The sequence below is a fragment of the Microcaecilia unicolor genome, chromosome 2, assembly GCF_901765095.1.
Source record: "Microcaecilia unicolor chromosome 2, aMicUni1.1, whole genome shotgun sequence".
Lineage (NCBI taxonomy): Eukaryota > Metazoa > Chordata > Amphibia > Gymnophiona > Siphonopidae > Microcaecilia > Microcaecilia unicolor.
Window position 1 is genome coordinate 51,160,418 of NC_044032.1, and position 19,000 is coordinate 51,179,417.

Consider the following 19,000-nt stretch of genomic DNA (forward strand, 5'->3'; position numbering starts at 1 on the left):
AAAATTTTGTGCATGGGCAGAGCAGGGTATAGAAGTAACATAGTAACATAGTAAATGACGTCAGAAAAAGACCTGCACGGTCCACCCAGTCTGCCCAATAAGATAAACTCACGTATCATTTTTTGTGTATACCTTACCTTGATTTGAACCTGTCTTTTTCAGGACACAGACCGTATAAGTCTGCCCAGCACTATCCCCACCTCCCAACCACCCGCCCCGCCACCCACCACCGGCTCTGGCACAGACCGTATAAGTCTGCCCAGCACTATCCCCACCTCCCGGCACTTATTTTGTACCAGGGGCAATGGAGGGTTGAGTGACTTGCCCAGAGTCACAAGGAACTGCATTGGGAATTGAACTCAGTTCCCCAGGATCAAAGTCCACTGCACTAACCACTAGGCTACTCCTCCACTCCACTCCACAGATAAAGTTGAAATTAAATTTTTGCAACAGCATAAGGCATACAACACAAATCGTTTGCTAAGGGAGTTTCCTAATAAAGGCTGGACTAATGTATTTTCAAAGGTCATACTAAATGTTTAAACAATTGCAAAGTGTTTTGAAACCATGTAAGGGGTCCCATTTTTTCCGGACACCATATACATACGGGATGTCTCTGGAGAACTCTAACATCCAAACAGGTCTGATATCAATCAAACATATAAATGGCAAGTGACCAACTCACCTGCAAATGCGTTATTACGTCAGAGGGCGGAACAGAGAGGGAAACGGAGTCTGCCGTTGGAGCCTGGAGACGAAGGAAGAACATCGCCGGCACCAACCTCCAACCCCCCCCCCCCCCATCCCCGACGTCGCCGCTGCCGCCGCTCCCCTCCGCATCGGGCACACGTGGTGGAAGAAGATGAGCCCAAAATGTTATCATTTGCAGCTCTTAAGCAGGCTTATTCTTTACACTCTTTAGATTGGTATTCTTATATACAATTGCATCATTATGTCCAGACTATTTCAAACCTGTAGAGCAGCCTTTACAGAGTCTACTTTTGATGAAAAATGACAGTTACCGGCTTTTACCAAGGGTCTGTTGGGACGTTACTACGAGACTTTTAAACTAGCCATAGATGCCTCTCCTTTACAACAGATTTGTGGAATAAAGTAATTCACGCTCACTAGATTGCCTTCTCCATCACGTTCAGTATGGATCAGTGAGGAGTGTGGTGATTGGCTAACATAAAAGCTGGTATAGCCTATCATCTGAGGATCCGTTTTTTCAACATGTGAGATTGGATGGGTTGTTGTGACTTCAATGTATTAATGATTTCACTCTTCATTTAAAGAATTTAAGAAATTGTACCACATACTTTTGTACCTTTATAAAATAGACGTTTTCTGGACTTCTCAGATGGCATAGACGAGGGAGTCCTCACTCCAGAGCTTATAGTCAAGACAAGCATACATAACCAACAACAAATTTTAGCAGAATATATCAAAAAGAAGCAACCTCAAGAAGGTGAATTTTTAGTCTAGATTTGAAAATAGCTAGAGGGGGAACAATCAACACAGAGGTCTGATCAAAGCAAATGGCACAGCAAAGTTGTAAGTGCTGACAAAGAAATTAACACAGAGGAACAGGGCACAGATAAGATCAACCTACATCAGTCCGCAATCCTGGAATGTTCTGCCACGACAGCTTAAGGAGCTCGTCGACCATCATCAGTTCAAGAAGACCTTAAAAACCTTCTTATTCGCCAAGGCTTATCCCCCTGGCTACTCTGTTTAACCTCTATCTCTTGCTGGCTCTTCACCCCTGTCATTTACTCGTGTCATCCCATGTACCTTCCCCTCCTGTCACATTCTGTTTCTGTGCCATATTGAATTGTATCCTCTTGAGCCACATTGCGCCTGCTTATGTGAGAAAATGTGGGGTAAAAATGCATCAAATAAATAAATAAAATAAAATCAACTTGCCAGCAGAGAGATATGAGAAGAACAGAAAAGGATTTGAGGTTTTTTTTAATATAATGATGTTTCACCTTTCTATTTTTTAATCTATAGTAACATAAAATCTGTGGCCTGTGCTGAGAGGTAATGCTATAAATAAGGATTTGGGTAGCTGTTGGTACAAAAGCAATGCAATAAAGCTCCGTTTTTCATTTGCTACACTGAGATGGTGCAGATAGTCCTCCAGGTTATTTATGGCATCCTGGCTAAAGACACAGAGTGTAAACGCAAAAACCTCCGAATTGTTTTTTTTAAGACTGCTATTGTGCTTTGTGGCTGACAACACATTTCAGAACTGTTCTGAAGCTGGTTAAACTGAAATTAAAAGTTTAAGTTTTATCGTTTTCACCTTCCAAAGATTTCTATTATTCCACCACATTTTAAATGAGTTTAAGGCATATTCTTCAGTCCTTACTTCCCTGCAAGCCTTCCCTCTGCTCTATAGAGAGGAATTTCCAGCTTACCCTCTTAGATATATTTTGCAATCTATTTCTCTGCTTATTTTAAAGCTTATGTACATCTTAAGGGGCCTATTTTTGAAAGAAATTTCTGTCAGTAAACTGTAGTACAGACTGGAAAGCTAAGTAACTACAGCAATCTGAAACTATGAAGTCAATGTTTGAAAAGTGAACATTTTATAAAACAGAAAAATTAACAACAAATCTATTATAGACATTTGAGAAAACATTTATAAATAATAATGTTTTTAAAAAAAGAAGGTGGAGGTTTTTAGACTTGTGATAGTTTCAATTCAGTAGCCCAGAGCGCTGTCAGGGGCCATTTTACTAAGGTGCTTATACGCATCCAATGCGCGTAAAATTGAACTATCGCCCAGCTACCAAGTGCCCTGGGTGGTAATTCCATTTTTGACGCACGTCATAAGTACATAAGTAATGCCATACTGGGAAAAGACCAAGGGTCCATCGAGCCCAGCATCCTGTCCACGACAGCGGCCAATCCAGGCCAAGAGCACCTGGCGAGCTTCCCAAATGTACAAACATTCTATACATGTTATTCCTGGAATTTTGATTTTTCCAAGTCCGTTTAGTAGCGGTTTATGGACTTGTCCTTTAGGAAACCGTCCAACCCCTTTTTAAACTCTGCTAAGCTAACCGCCTTCACCACTTTCTCCGGCAACGAATTCCAGAGTTTAATTACACGTTGGGTGAAGAAAAATTTTCTCCGATTTGTTTTAAATTTACTACACTGTAGTTTCATCGCATGCCCCCTAGTCCTAGTATTTTTGGAAAGCGTGAACAGAAGCTTCACATCCACCTGTTCCACTCCACTCATTATTTTATATACCTCTATCATGTCTCCCCTCAGCCGTCTCTTCTCTAAGCTGTATAGCCCTAGCCTCCTTAGTCTTTCTTCATAGGGAAGTCGTCCCATCCCCGCTATCATTTTAGTCGCCCTTCGCTGCACCTTTTCCAATTCTACTATATCTTTCTTGAGATGCGGCGACCAGAATTGAACACAATACTCAAGGTGCGGTCGCACCATGGAGCGATACAACGGCATTATAACATCCTCACACCTGTTTTCCATACCTTTCCTAATAATACCCAACATTCTATTCGCTTTCTTAGCCGCAGCAGCACACTGAGCAGAAGGTTTCAGTGTGTTATCGACGACGACACCCAGATCCCTTTCTTGGTCCGTAACTCCTAACGTGGAACCTTGCATGACGTAGCTATAATTCGGGTTCTTTTTTCCCACATGCATCACCTTGCGCTTGCTCACATTAAACATCATCTGCCATTTAGCCGCCCAGTCTCCCAGTCTCGTAAGGTCCTCTTGTAATTTTTCACAATCCTGTCGTGATTTAATGACTTTGAATAACTTTGTGTCATCAGCAAATTTAATTACCTCGCTAGTTACTCCCATCTCTAAATCATTTATAAATATATTAAAAAGCAGCGGTCCTAGCACGGACCCCTGAGGAACCCCACTAACTACCCTTCTCCATTGTGAATACTGCCCATTTAACCCCACTCTCTGTTTCCTATCCTTCAACCAGTTTTTAATCCACAATAGGACATTTCCTCCTATCCCATGACCCTCCAATTTCCTCTGTAGCCTTTCATGAGGTACCTTGTCAAACGCCTTTTGAAAATCCAGATACACAATATCAACCGACTCCCCTTTGTCCACATGTTTGTTCACTCCTTCAAAGAATTGAAGTAAATTGGTCAGGCAAGATTTCCCCACACAAAAGCCATGCTGACTTGGTCTCAGTAATCCATGTCCTTGGATGTGCTCTGTAATTTTGTTTTTAATAATAGCCTCTACCATTTTCCCAGGCACCGACGTCAGACTCACCGGTCTATAATTTCCCGGATCTCCCCTGGAGCCTTTTTTAAAAATGGGCGTTACATTGGCCACCCTCCAATCTTCCGGTACCACGCTCGATTTTAAGGATAAGTTGCATATCACTAGCAGTAGCTCCGCAAGCTCATTTTTCAGTTCTATCAGTACTCTAGGATGAATACCATCCGGTCCAGGAGATTTGCTACTCTTCAGTTTGCCGAACTGCCCCATTACGTCCTCCAGGTTTACCGTGAAGTCAGTAAGTTTCTCCGACTCGTCCGCTTGAAATACCATTTCCGACACCGGTATCCCACCCAAATCTTCCTCTACAACGTGGCGCTTACTCGGCGGTAATCGGCAGCTTACATGCGATGATACTTACCGCTTACCTTTCTCCAATATATCTGAAAAAGGTCTTGTCACCTCTCTTTACATCTTTAGACACAGTTTATTTCACTCGCACTTTCGCTAGCCCTATTTCCCTCTTCGCTTCTTTGAGTTTAATCTGATAATCTTTTCCGTGATCCTCTCGTTGCGTTCTTTTGTATTTCTTGAACAAAGCCTCTTTTGCTCTTATTTTTTCAGCTACTTGTTTGGAGAACCATATAGGCTTCCTGCTTCTCTTGTTTTTGTTTACTTTCCTCACAAAAAGATCAATCGCCATATTTATATCAGCCTTTAGCTTGGACTACTGTTTTTCCACTTCTCCTATGCCTTCCCACACCAATGCTCCTTCTTCAGGTATTCCCCCATTTTACCAAAATCAGTACGTCTGAAATCTAGTACTTTGAGTTTTGTGCGTCCGCACTTTGCCTTCTTCTTTATATCAAACCATACGGTGTGATGATCACTATTACATAGGTGGGCACCCACCCGGATATTGAAAACACTACCTCCATTAGTGAGCACTAGGATCCAGCATCGACCCTTCCCTCGTGGGTTCCGTCACTATTTGTCTGAGCAAGGCACTTTGACAGGCATCCACAATCTCCCTACTTCTTTCCGATTCCGCAGACGGGACATTCCAATCCACGTCACACAAATTGAAATCTCCCAACAGTAGCATCTCCCCTTTCATACCAATCTTTTGAATATCTTCTATCAGATCCTTGTCTAACTTCGCAGGAGGACAGGGCGCCAGGCAATGTGAGACCAGCACGGGACAAATGCTTTAGCTGGCGGGGGTTGGGGACCCCCGTCAGCCAAGGTACTTTCCAGCGGTGGCAAGCGGGTGGGTGGGTGGCAGGGGGAGCTGGGCCAAAACCTCCCCCCCCCCCCACCTTGGGCTCTGGCCTCCTCTCCCGTCGAGGTCTGGCTACGCCCCTGCTTAGAACTAGCCTCATCTCTTTGATTTGTGCATTTCACAACTTCTTCCAACTCTTTCCACTGTGACCTGTCCATACCAGTTTGCACTGGAGCTGGTTCCAGTGTGCATAACAAGCAGATGGCATGTCCTACTCTACACAGCAGGGGTTTGCTACACCAGAGAAAGTTCTGGCACATCTGATGTGTCAGCTGATACCCACCTGCGAGCCAGATGTCCTCGCGTATACCTCTGGATGACTATGGCAGCCTGTCTCATCCTTCTGTACTTCACTCTCTGCAGCCAGCCTCGCACTGTTTTCTGTATCATAATGGTGGCAGCACGGAACTTATCCGCTCGCAGCTTCTCCAAGTATGCTACCTGTCCCGCACGGAAAAAGATCTTGGTACGTCCAAACTGGAATTTATCAGGATCCTTTTTCGGTTAAAAGAGAAAAGGGGGGAAAAAATAAAGGTGATTATAATAAAAGACAAAACACTGACACAGTCATCATAGTTTTCATACAGAGAGTGTTAGATAAATATGGTGATATATGTATTATATCCTGAGTTGTGAGTAGGGATCAATCTAACAAATTCTCTACATACTTGAAGCTCCACTTTAAACAGAATGTAGAAATTGGACTTGCATATCAAGGTTGGGACGTGTACAATTCTGGCATTATTATAAGGATCTGCCAATGTGGAGCTTCTCTAAATTACATGCAGGCGTACATGTGTATTATTTTCCTGCACATGCAATGGAAGCAGCCATTACACAAAAATATGTGTTGAAATAGTGACTGGAGGAAAATTGGCAACTTACATGTGTAAGCTGGTATTTCACAGCCTGCCATTTTGCAAACCTACACATATACACACCACTAATTGCCAGCATAGGCCACAATCCTTAATCCTCCTCCTGTAAGGGGGAAAGGGGGAAATGGGACTTGATATACCACCTTTCTGTGGTTTTAGCAACTACATTCAAAGCAGTTTACATAGAGGGGCATAACTGAACGGGGATGACCATCTCTAAGGGCGCCCATCTCTAAGGACGTCCCTGCGAAGGAGCGGGAAAACCGCTATTATCGAAACAAGATGGGCGTCCATCTTTCGTTTCGATAATACGGTCGGGGACGTCCAAATCTCAACATTTAGGTCAACCTTAGAGATGGTTGTTCTTAGGTCGTCCTTAGAGATGGTCGTCCCCGGTTTTCGGCCATAATGGAAACCGAGGACGCCCATCTCAAAAACGACCAAATCCAAGGCATTTGGTCATGGGAGGAGCCAGCATTCGTAGTGCACTGGTCCCCCTCACATGCTAGGACACCAACCGGGCACCCTAGGGGGCACTGCAGTGGACTTCACAAATTGCTCCCAGGTGCATAGCTCCCTTACCTTTGGTGCTGAGCCCCCCCCAAAACCCACTCCCCACAACTGTACACCACTACCATAGACCTAAGGGGTGAAGGGGGCACGTACATGTAGGTACAGTGGGTTTCGGGTGGGTTTTGAAGGGCTCACATTTACCACCACAAGTGTAACAGGGTAGGGGGGATGGGCCTGGGTCCGCCTGCCTGAAGTGCACTGCACCCACTACAACTACTCCAGGGACCTGCATACTACTGTCATGGAGCTGGGTATGACATTTGAGGCTGGCATAGAAGCTGGCAAAACATTTAAAAAAATTTTTTTAGGGTGGGAGGGGGTTGGTGACCACTGGGGGAGTAAAGGGAGGTCATCCCCATTCCCTCCGGTGGTCATCTGGTCAGTTTGGGCACCTTTTTGAAGCTTGGTCGTGAAATAAAACGGACCAAGTAAAGTCGACCAAATGCTCATCAGGGATGCCCTTCTTTTTTCCATTATCAGCCGAGGATGCCCATCTGTTAAGCACGCCTCAGTCCCGCCTTCGCTATGCCTCCGACATGCCCCCGTGAACGTTGGTGGTCCCCGCAACGGGCTGCAGTTGAGGACACCCAAAATCGACTTTCGATTATGCCGATTTGGGCGACCCTAAGAGAGGGATGCCTATCTCCAGATTTGTGCCGGAAGATGGGCGCCCTTCTCTTTCGAAAATTCACCTGTCAGTGATACTACCTATTCTAATAGCAGCACTGAATGTATATATTACTATTTCTACTGCTTATTTCTATAGCACTACTAGATGTATGCAGCACTGTACACATTATATACAGGTACTTTTTTTTTGTCCCTAGTGGGCTCACAATCTAAGGTGTTTTTTGTACCTAGGGTAATGGTGGGTTAAGTGACTTGCCCAGGGTCACAAGAAACTGCAGTGGGAACTGAACCCAGTTCACAGGATCTCTGTCTACTGCACTAACCATTAGGCTAATCCTCAACTCTACTGATGCTGGCACTTAAATTGAGTAGAGTGACAGCCATGACCGAATTTTGAACAAATAGTTTCTATTTTTATTGTATTTTTTGTTTGTTCTCTGTTTATTTTATATAATTTTTTTTTACGCATTGTAATCCACTAAGGACTGCCTAATGAATTGGTGGAATATAAAACCATAGGACCGAAAAATGAAAAACATGTGGAGTTCTCTATGATAATTGCTACACACACTAAGAGGCTCATTTTCATTACCCAGTTTTTGGAACTTTGTAAATCTCTGTGTTTAGAAAACGAGCATCAAGGATTACTGTTTGATGCAATCCAGGTACTTTTAGTATAAATTTTCCAAACTGACAGCCATTCCCGCCCAAATCATCTCCTTCGAAGGAGTAATGGGAGCTTGCAGCTCAACCTCCACAAGCGGTCTCACTGCATCTAGGAGGACCACAGAGGCACCCACAAGAAATCTGCTATCCCTGTCACAAAGCCAGCTGCACTACTACAGTAATTTGCCACCTCCGGTATGCTTTGAAGCATCTGCCTCCCAGCATGAACACTACCTCCGGTTTCTAACAAAGAACCCCTGCTGAGGAGAAAATAATTAAAAGCAGCCTGAGCCTTGATAGGGACTGACTGTGCAGGCCTGTTCTTTGTACAGGCCTGGCACAGTCAGCCCCATCTGCCTGCCTGTTCAATTAATGGCCTGGCACAGTCAACCCCATCTGCCTGCCTGTTCAATTAATTTAAATTAACAAGTGGCATCCAAGTACCTGCACTCTGCTTTATTTATGTATACCTGAAAACAGATAAATCTGACAGAATAAAAGTACACCCTGCCTTAACTTTTTTTTTTTTTTTTTTAAGTTTCAGGTAAGAGGATCCTAGGGCATAAAGCGGGGTGGGGGAAGGATGGAGGAGAATACTACTCACCCCACCAAACAAGGCCTACCACCAGCTGGCCTCACAAGCAAATCCATGGGCTTAAGCTTGTGGCCCAGAAGACAAGACACCTCCATAATCAACCAGAGGAAAGTCCATGGACTAGACCCTGGGACACATGCCTAGACCAAGGGCTGCATGCCATGGATTGCATCCGGGGGAGAAAGGCCTGTTCATAAGGAATTCTGTTTCACCAGTCAACCTGAACCATCTGCTGGAGGCAGAGAAATACAGGACTATTCCTGGCTGCATCACCTGATGTTATCACTGGAATATTCAACTCTCTGCCTCCATCTTCTGATAGAGAGGCATAACCATTAGTCCAAAGTAGTTTAGCAGAAAGGGCCCTGTTTACTAACATGCACTGAACAATCAACATGGAAATGAGCTCACTCTAATAGCATGGCTTGACAGTATGTGCTAATTTCCCCATTAACGGCTAGATTTGAAGGAGTGGAACGCCGGTACTACCTGAATACTACTGAGCAACAGGACAACCTCATGTTTTGTGCCTACTGATGGACTTTTACTTATGCACTCTACCTCTGCTTTTGGCTGTTTGGCCACACCTTATTACTGCACTGGACATTTGTGCCTTATCCAGTTTTACTGTTTACTAACAAGACAAGTTTGCTGTTTACTAATGTACAGACAGAATGCAGGGCTATTAGACATATAGCTTGTAACAGTAGTTTGCAAGGCCTATACAAGACCAGCTTGCACGTAGCAACGCCATCTGAATAGGCGACCTTGGAGGGTGATGACACCCCCCTGCATTCCTGAGCCGCACCTTATCTCCTGTGCTAGAAAGGAGCATTGTGTGTGTGTACAGAATAAGCTGCTAAGTTTCGTTTTTCTTGCCAGTATCATTTCAGTGTTATGACGTGTGTACGTACTGGGACTACAATTTTGTACTGTAAGAACTACAAATGTTTACTGCGCATGACAGTTGTGACGTGTAAGGGGCCAAATGCGCAGGCCCAGTAGGGAAGTATAAATGTAAGCGTCAGATGATTTATGACACACAGTGTCCCGAGGCTACTCGGTGCTGTTCACTTGCTAGCAATAAAGTTGCCTTGTTTGGAACCAAAATTTGCCTTTCGTCTCCTGATTTCCCACCTGTTTCATTGGCGACCCAGATGGGACAGAAGTAGAAAGGGGAATCGGATTATATTCTTCCCCTCCCCCACTGCAGTCGAATCGGGTCATCGATTCCCACCCGAGGAGGTGGTGAGTGGCCACCGCTGATTTCAGCGTCCATCTCCCGGAGGAGGGCCGATCAACTCTGCCTGACTGTAGAGGGGGCTGTGTGGTTCCGACAAGGCACCTTTTCTATTTCAGGGAGAAGCGCACGACGGCGCGGCCTGCGACCCCGGCGGACAGGCGAGTATACTCTACGTAGTGACCGGCCCAGTAAGGACCGAAGAAGAGGCGTGATCACCCTCTTTTAGCCAGTGACTAATACGGACTATTGGTATCCGACTAGGTCCCGAAACTCACTAGGCTCCGGCGACGAAACCGAGCGGCGAACGAACGGGGGGGTTTCTTGTGGCGTATGAAAGTGTGTGAGTGGGCTTGCAGTTCCAGGCCGGGCGACCGCGTCCTGGTCAGGCCGAGTGTTGACCCTTCTGTGTCTGGTGGAACGAGACCCCTTACTCCTCCACCTCCCCTTTCCCCCTTTGTCCGTCACCTGTCCTTTGGCACTCAGGTTAGGATGGGCGGGGGTGGGTCTTCACCGTTAGATTTAATGGCGGAACACTTTAGCGAAGTGTTCGACCTAGATAAATGTAGCAGGGCCGGGATGATACAGAGATGTCAATTTATGTGGCCAGGGCTAGGAATTGCTGGATGGCCCCCGGAAGGGTCATTCGAGTATGAAAAAGTGGCGGCGGTCATGAATATTGTTATAATTGAGGGAAACCCCGGCTGTCCCGAGGACATTCCATACATAGAAGCGTGGTTGGATGTAGTCCGGGATCCGCCGGCTTGGGCCCAACGGAAGGTAGAAAAGGCCGCCCTTATGTTGGTAAAGCAGAGAAAAGGCCGGAAAACCAAACTTAGAACCCTGCCGACCCATGCCTTCGCTCTCCAAAGTTCGGCAACCGCTGCCGTCCCGAAGGCCGCAGGGACCGCCCCCATACGGCCTACCGCCCCTAGCACTGAAGCCACTGAGACCACGCCCCCTGCTACCAGAGTCAAGGCAGGAACTACGCCCAGTACTACCAACACACTTTCTAGGAAAAAACCCCCAAAGAAAACCGCAGGGAAAGTTCAGGGTTCGGCCGAGAAGAAGCCTCCAAAAGCCCCGATACTTGCTACGGCGGAAGCATACGAAGACGACATTGCGCCGCCACCCTATGCTCCTATGTACCCTGACCTTACGGGCCTAGCAGAAGGCCCCGCTGACGCCGGGACTTCCGGGTCAGAGTCGGATGCCGGGGAGACGTCCCGCCCAGCCTCACCTGAGTCACCTGGCCTCGCAACCACACGGAAGAGTAAACGGGTTGTGAAGAATATTACCCGGTTTCCCCAATCGAGTCCGCAACAGGCCCTTCCGTCCAGCCGAAAAGGGGAAACCTCTCACTTATTCCCAGTCCGACAGTCCACCACCTATACCCCTAACCCGGCAGAAGGGGGGGGCCAGCCCATCGAATCGACAGTCTATAGCCACGTTCCCTTCTCAAGTGCCGACTTGTATAACTGGAAATTCCATGGGCCGTCCTACGACCAGAAACCCGAGCAGCTGATAGAGCTGGTGGAAGGCATTATATACAGCTACAATCCAACTTGGGCCGACCTTAGGCAGTTGAGCGCCCACATCCTGACCTCTGAAGAACGCCGCCTTTTACAACAAAATATGGAGCAAGCCATCCGGGATGCGAATCCGGCCCATGCCAATTTACAGAACCTACTAGAAACGGAGGCACCCATCGCTGCCCCCACGTGGGATTACCGAACCGCCGAAGGCCAAACCTTTATCCGCCGATACCAACAGGCGTACCTGGCCGCCTTAAAGAAGGGGAAGCAGAAGGTTACCAACATGGGAAAAATCCACAGTGTAGTCCAACAAAAGGACGAGAGTCCAGGGGACTTCCTTGAACGACTTATGGAAGCATTCAGAAGGCACAGCCCGATAAATCCCGAAGACCCTAAGAACCTCCCAACCGTGGTTATGAGTTTTGTTAGCCAGTCAGCACCGGATATACGAAGAAAGCTACAGAGAACGGAGGGGTTCGAAGGGATGAGCCTAAGCCAACTGAAAGCTATAGCTGATCGCGTATTCGGATATCGCGACCAGGAGGAGAAGGTGGAGGCCCGGAAGGAATCGACCAGACGGATGCGGGAGAAGGCAGATGTGTTGGCCACGGTGCTGGAAGAACGAATGAGGTCTAGACCAAAGGGGAGGGGCAGGAGAACAAGAGGAACGCGGTCCCCCATAGGGCGTAACCAGTGTGCAAATTGCCGACAAGAAGGACACTGGTGGGCTGATTGTCCAGAGGAGATACGGGACAACCCGAGAGAAGAGGAATCATGGGACCGACAGAGAGAGGAGGAGACCGGCGACCGCACGGGGGCCCCTAGGCGAGGCCGTGGAAGGGGCCGAAGAGAGAGAGGACGGGATGACCGGAGGGAATGGCAGATGGCTGTGGACGCTACCCGAGACAGCACAGCATGAAGAAACCGGGAGGGCAGAGTCCCCACTGACCCTCTGGTGGAAATTCGGGTGGGGACAGAATCTATGAAGGCCCTACTAGACACGGGGGCCCAGCGATCTGTTATCACCACTGCCATAGCCCCAGCCACGAAAGAAACTATACCAATTGTGGGAGCCTCCGGGAAATCCCTTGCGGCCCCCCTCCTCAAAGAGCGCCAAGTCCAGATCGGAGGGACGATGGTGTCCCATCAGTTCATACACATCCCTGGATGCCCGGTCCCCTTGATTGGTCGAGACCTACTCTGTAAGCTCCAGGCCACCTTGAAGTTCAAGACTACGGGTGAAGTGGAAGCTCGCTTTGAAGATCGGCCAGTGACACTTATCTGTCCAGTAAGAGAAGAATGGAGACTACACGTTCCCCCAACTGTAGGACCCGGCGACTGCCGTTACGACCAGAACACCCCTTTCGCCCAGCAGAGGCGAGCCATAATGGATGAAGTGCCTGATGTATGGGCAGAATTGAACCCCGGCGGACTGGCCGTTAACGCTATCCCCATCTGGATTGAGCTCAAACCAAATGCTCAAGTTGTCAACCAAGGACAATACCACATCCCCTATGCAGCCCGGCATAGTATGCATACACATCTACAGAAACTCCTTCAACAGGGAGTCCTTAAACCAATCAGATCCGCATGGAACACCCCATTGTTGCCCGTTAAGAAACCAGGAACATCCGAGTACAGACCCGTCCAGGACCTGAGGAAAGTCAACAACCAGGTAGCCGACATAGTTGCCCTCGTACCAAATCCATACTCCATCCTAGCCCAAGTGCCATCTCAGACCAAGTGGTACAGTGTCATTGATTTGAAGGACGCCTTCTTTTCCATCCCTCTTGCTGTCGACAGCCAAAAGTTGTTTGCCTTCACGTGGGAAGACTTGCAGACGGGAACCAAGCAGCAATATACATGGACCCGTCTTCCCCAGGGGTTCAAGAACTCGCCTACCCTCTTCGGCGACCAACTCGCCCAGGACCTGAAGACGTATCAGGACGAGTATGGGCCGGTCGTCCAATACGTGGATGACCTGTTGGTGGCCCGTGAAACGTACACCGAATGTGCTGAAGCTACACTCTACCTCTTGAAGACCCTGGAAGCCCAGGGGTACCGGGCCAGTCGCAAGAAGGCGCAGATATGCGAGATCGAAGTCGAGTATCTGGGGTTTCGCCTCCGAGAAGGAACCCGAAGGCTCGGTATCCCCCGAACCCAAGCCATCCGCAACCAACCCACTCCTGCAAATAAGAAGGAACTACGGGCACTCCTCGGAGCCGCTGGATATTGCCGCATTTGGATTATCAATTTTGCTGTCCTGACCCAAGACTTGTACGCCAAACTGAAAGGACCTGAGCTCGAGGGCCAAGATCTCCGGTGGGAGAAAAGCGAACTGAGAGCCCTTCAGGACCTTAAGGATGCCCTTGCGGCTCCACCAGCGCTCGGACTGCCAGATGTGACTAAGCCGTTCCACTTGTTCATCGACGAAAAGAAGGGATTGGCACTTGGAGTCCTCACCCAACTGGTCGGTACCTGGCAACGCCCTGTAGCATACCTCTCCAAGAGCATGGACAACGTGGCACGAGGATGGCCGGGCTGCCTACGAAGCATTGCGGCTGCTTGTCTCCTGATACACGAGGCCAATAAACTCACATTCGGCCAAACACTTTTTGTGACCACACCCCACACCATCCGCGGCCTACTCGAGAGCCACGGACCCAGATGGATGACCAACTCCCGATTGGTCAAATACCAAGCCCTCCTGTGCGAAAATCCGGAGGTGCGGATCCTGGACACGACCAACCTCAATCCTGCCACCCTCCTTCCGGCCCCTGAACCACCACTCCACGACTGTGAAGAGGTAATGGCCACTGTGCACTCGAGCAGACCTGACCTGAAGGATCAACCCTGGCAAGGGGGCATCACCCTTTTTACCGATGGAAGCAGCCAGGTGATAGAGGGAATTCGAAGAGCTGGCTATGCGGTGGTATCTGAGGACCATGTGATCGAGGCTATGGCTCTGACACCCGGAACATCAGCCCAGAAAGCGGAGCTAATCGCCCTCACCAGAGCCCTCCTGTGGGCTGAAGGAAAAGTTGTCAACATTTACACCGACTCCAAATACGCTTTCCTCACCCTCCAGGTGCACGGAGCCTTGTACAAGGAGAGGGGATTTCTGACAGCTGAAGGGAAAGGACTTGCAAATGCCGCTGAGATCTGCCAATTACTCGAGTCGGTATGGAAGCCGAAGAAGGTGGCTGTGATGCACTGCAGGGCCCACACTGGAAGAACGGACCCTATCGCCCGGGGAAATCAGCGGGCAGACGACGCTGCAAAAAGGGCAAGTCAGCTCCCCTACTCCTCTCACCCTCCTGACCCCGTACTCGTCGTCCAGCTCCCTACGGAGACCCCTATTTACACCCCCCAAGAAACGGAATGGGCCCAACAAGAGGGTCTACAGTCACGCAATGGCTGGTGGATACTACAGGATGGGCGCATATGGATACCCGAAGCCTTGGCCTGGACGGTGGCCAAGGAGGCTCACGACCGCACCCACCTGGGAAGGGACGCCCTGGGGCGCTTACTTGAGAAGACCTACTACATCAACAAACTATCCCTGTGGACCAAAAACGCTTCCAGCCGATGCGCGACTTGTGCCCGGAACAACCCTCGAACGGGGCCCGGCCCTATGCCAGGACATGTTCTCCGAGGCACCAGCCCTTTCCACGTGTGCCAGATTGACTTCACACACATGCCCCCGGCGCGCGGCTACAAAGCTATCCTCGTCGCCGTGTGTACCTACACCGGATGGATTGAGGCCCAGCCTACTAGAACGGAAATGGCTAAAGAAGTCACCTCCCTACTGCTTCATCAAATCCTACCCAGATACGGCCTCCCCAAGCAAATAAACTCTGACAACGGTCCCGCCTTCGCTAGCGAAGTAACACAACAGCTCAGTACCAGACTGGGCCTCGATTGGAAGTTGCATTGTGCCTGGAGACCCCAAAGCAGTGGAGTAGTGGAGAGGGCTAACCGATCCCTGAAGAACCAGCTAGCCAAGCTATGCCAAGAAGCAAAAGCCAAATGGCCCGACCTGCTTCCACTGGCCTTGCTGCATCTTAGGTGTACCCCCAAGGCTACCGGCCTTACTCCCTACGAGATGATGTTTGCTAGGCCTCCACCACTACCCTCCTTTCCCGACTCCTTGCAGATACAGGGTGAGAGTTCCTTAGTGAAACAGATGAGAGCCTTACACCAGGTAGTGCAAGACATCCAGCAGTACACTGAAAGAGTAGCTCCCTTGGTCCTCACCAATCCTACGCACAGGTTCAGGGTGGGAGACGAGGTCTGGGTAAAAGAGTGGGATGAATCTGACTGCCTAAAGCCAAAATGGAAGGGGCCCTCCCTTGTTCTCCTAACGACCTCCACCGCTGTTAAAATTGCAGGAAGCCCAGTGTGGATACATTGGACCCGATTGAAGCCTGCTGCTCCTACTAGCAGCACCCTGAAGCGTTGGACTGCGCACCAACATCCTGACGCTCCATTACGGCTGACTCTAAGAAAGACGTGAACCACCAGATTCATGCCTGCCCAGCAACAGGAACTCAGTTTCTGGACCCACTGCGTTTTTGGCTCTCTCTTTATCGCAGCCTTCATCGTGGGCCTCATTATCTTCTTGCTGCAAAAGCTCGGATACCTCCCACCACATATATAATGCTGACCATCTTCCTTCTCCTGTGTGCAGTTCCGAGCTATCATCCTGCCACCCTGAGCCTGAATTGCACTGAATGTTTGCGCCTCGTGCGCCACCGTATAGAGGGAGGATATCACCTAGTCACTACCCTCATTCACCAGACGCAGCCCCCGGAAGGCGATTGCCAGTTTCTCCCGACCTGCGCCCTCATCACTCCGAATGGCCTCCAACAGTTCCACAGATGCCTCCAAGGAAATCTCACTATCTGCCACAGCCCTACCAAACCAAGATACTACAATATCACCCTCAGCGTAGGACTACCTGCGTATGTGGCCGGACCTCCGGGAGTCGAGGGAGATGGCATTCTGTATTACATTAATTCTACTCGTATCCTTGTCGGTGGCATCCAAACTGTAGCAACCCTCACCTTCGACGTCTGTGCCGCCATGGACAAGCACCCTTGGTCTCGCAAGTGTGGTAGCCAGAGTTGGCGAGAGGCATACGTTAAGGACCACAAGTATGTCTGCCCCTTCAGTCCAGACATGAGATGCTGCTCCCCGTGGGTGTGGCTCCCATGCGCCGGCGACACTCGAGCCTCGGGCTGGGACCGAGTATGTGCTTATACGGGAGGAGGATATGCCGGATGCGCCGGCCTGGGCGAATTTCGTCGAGGTTCTGGTAACTATGTGTCCCTAGACTGGCCCATCCGAGGACACGACATGCCCTGGAGAGGAACGTGGGGCCTCGGCATTGACGGCGGAGGAATGGATCCGTTGACATATATTACCATATATCAGAGTCTCGAAACGAAGCCTCCTACGCACTACCAGACTACTGTTGTCGGCTACCAAGACGTATTTGATGAAATTGCTCGTGCTGAGCAGACCGAGACTAAATTCCCCATTTCCCCAGAAGCCCGAAATATGTTCCTCAATTTGGCTGAAAACATCGCCCTCTCCCTCGGAATTGCCAACTGTTTCGTCTGTGGAGGCACCGACATGGGTGAACAATGGCCCTGGGAAGCGAGAGAGATCCGACAACACACATGGGATGCACTCAACACCACTAACATTACCTTTCCCCAACGGCCGAAGCCGTACGAATGGGCCCTGAGAACAAATATCATAGGTACCCTCTGCGCTAGTCGAGCGCCATCGAAGCGTTACTCTGTACCAGTGGGAGACTCTGCTTGTACGGGGGTTCTTCAGTATAATGGCAGCCGGACGACCTGGTGGCAAACGGACAACCTGCCCGCCCCGGAGCCTATCTGGACAGAACCCACCTTGAACACGACATGGACATACGGAGGGAACGCCTCCCTCAAGTGGGTAGCCCCGGCGGGCTACTACTATATCTGCGGACGCAGGGCCTATGAACAACTCCCGACCCGCTGGTACGGTACCTGCCTCTTGGGCACGGTCCGACCTAGTTTTTTCCTTCTGCCCATACAAGTCGGCGAGACTTTGGGTATCCCCCTATACGTGGAAAAGGGGCCTGATAACCCTACCCGACGAAAACGGTCTTTCCCAATCATCAAGCCCAAAGTCCAGATTGGAGACTGGAAGGACAACGAGTGGCCGCCTGAACGTATCATTCACTACTATGGACCGGCCACATGGGCTGAAGATGGTACATACGGGTACCGCACCCCTATCTACATGCTGAATCGCATTATTCGCCTACAGGCCGTACTCGAAATCCTCACTAACGATTCTGCCCTAGCCCTCAATATCCTAGCTCGACAGAACACTAAGCTCATTACCGCCGTCTACCAAAATCGCTTGGCTCTTGACTACCTCTTAGCCCAGGAGGGCGGGGTGTGTGGCAAGTTTAACCTCAGTAATTGCTGCTTACAGATTGATGACCAGAGCCATGTCATCAGGGAGATAACTGACCGGATGGTCAAACTAGCCCACGTCCCCGTCCAGACCTGGAACAGTGCGTGGGATTGGACTTCCTCCCTCACCAGCTGGCTCCCAACCTCCGGGAGCCTGCAAGGCCTCCTCGTCATGGGTGGCCTGTTCTTGCTGTCTTGCCTAATAATACCTTTGTCTCTCCCCTTAGTTTTCAGGTGTCTCCGCTCCACCATGGAAAGCATCGCTGACCGCCGTGCTGCTGCCCAACTTATGGCTCTCCAGATGTACTCCCCCATTCCCCAGTCTGATGAAGCTGACGATGAAGCACCTTGTGGCTGATGTGCACTTTGAACCCCCTGAGTCACTCAATGGGCCATCACCCTTGTGCCAGCAAAACACCGGCTACAAAGGGGGGGGGATTCCACTAGGGGCCCTCCGTCTCAACCCCGGCGAAGCAACCAACGGCTGCGCAAGGGCTTAGGGCTCGCTTGTTGCCTCCCTCGCTAACTATCCTTGTCCTTTCTTTCCTTTTCAGGGTTCATGGAGGTGATACTCTCCACCAGAATGGATGTTCAAGTATCAAAAGGGGGGAATGAAGGAGTGGAACGCCGGTACTACCTGAATACTACTGAGCAACAGGACAACCTCATGTTTTGTGCCTACTGATGGACTTTTACTTATGCACTCTACCTCTGCTTTTGGCTGTTTGGCCACACCTTATTACTGCACTGGACATTTGTGCCTTATCCAGTTTTACTGTTTACTAACAAGACAAGTTTGCTGTTTACTAATGTACAGACAGAATGCAGGGCTATTAGACATATAGCTTGTAACAGTAGTTTGCAAGGCCTATACAAGACCAGCTTGCACGTAGCA

At 49.4% G+C, this 19,000-nt stretch overlaps 1 protein-coding gene across 1 annotated transcript in view; it reads right to left on the reverse strand.

The window, feature by feature from the left end:
• The window catches only part of MYO5B (myosin VB), a 696,980-nt gene that overhangs the window by 182,394 nt on the left and 495,586 nt on the right, over nucleotides 1-19,000 (reverse strand). Inside the window, exon 19 of the mRNA XM_030192939.1 lies at nucleotides 5,796-6,007. Coding sequence (XP_030048799.1) covers nucleotides 5,796-6,007 — 212 coding nt within the window. The remainder of the gene's footprint in view (nucleotides 1-5,795; nucleotides 6,008-19,000) is intronic.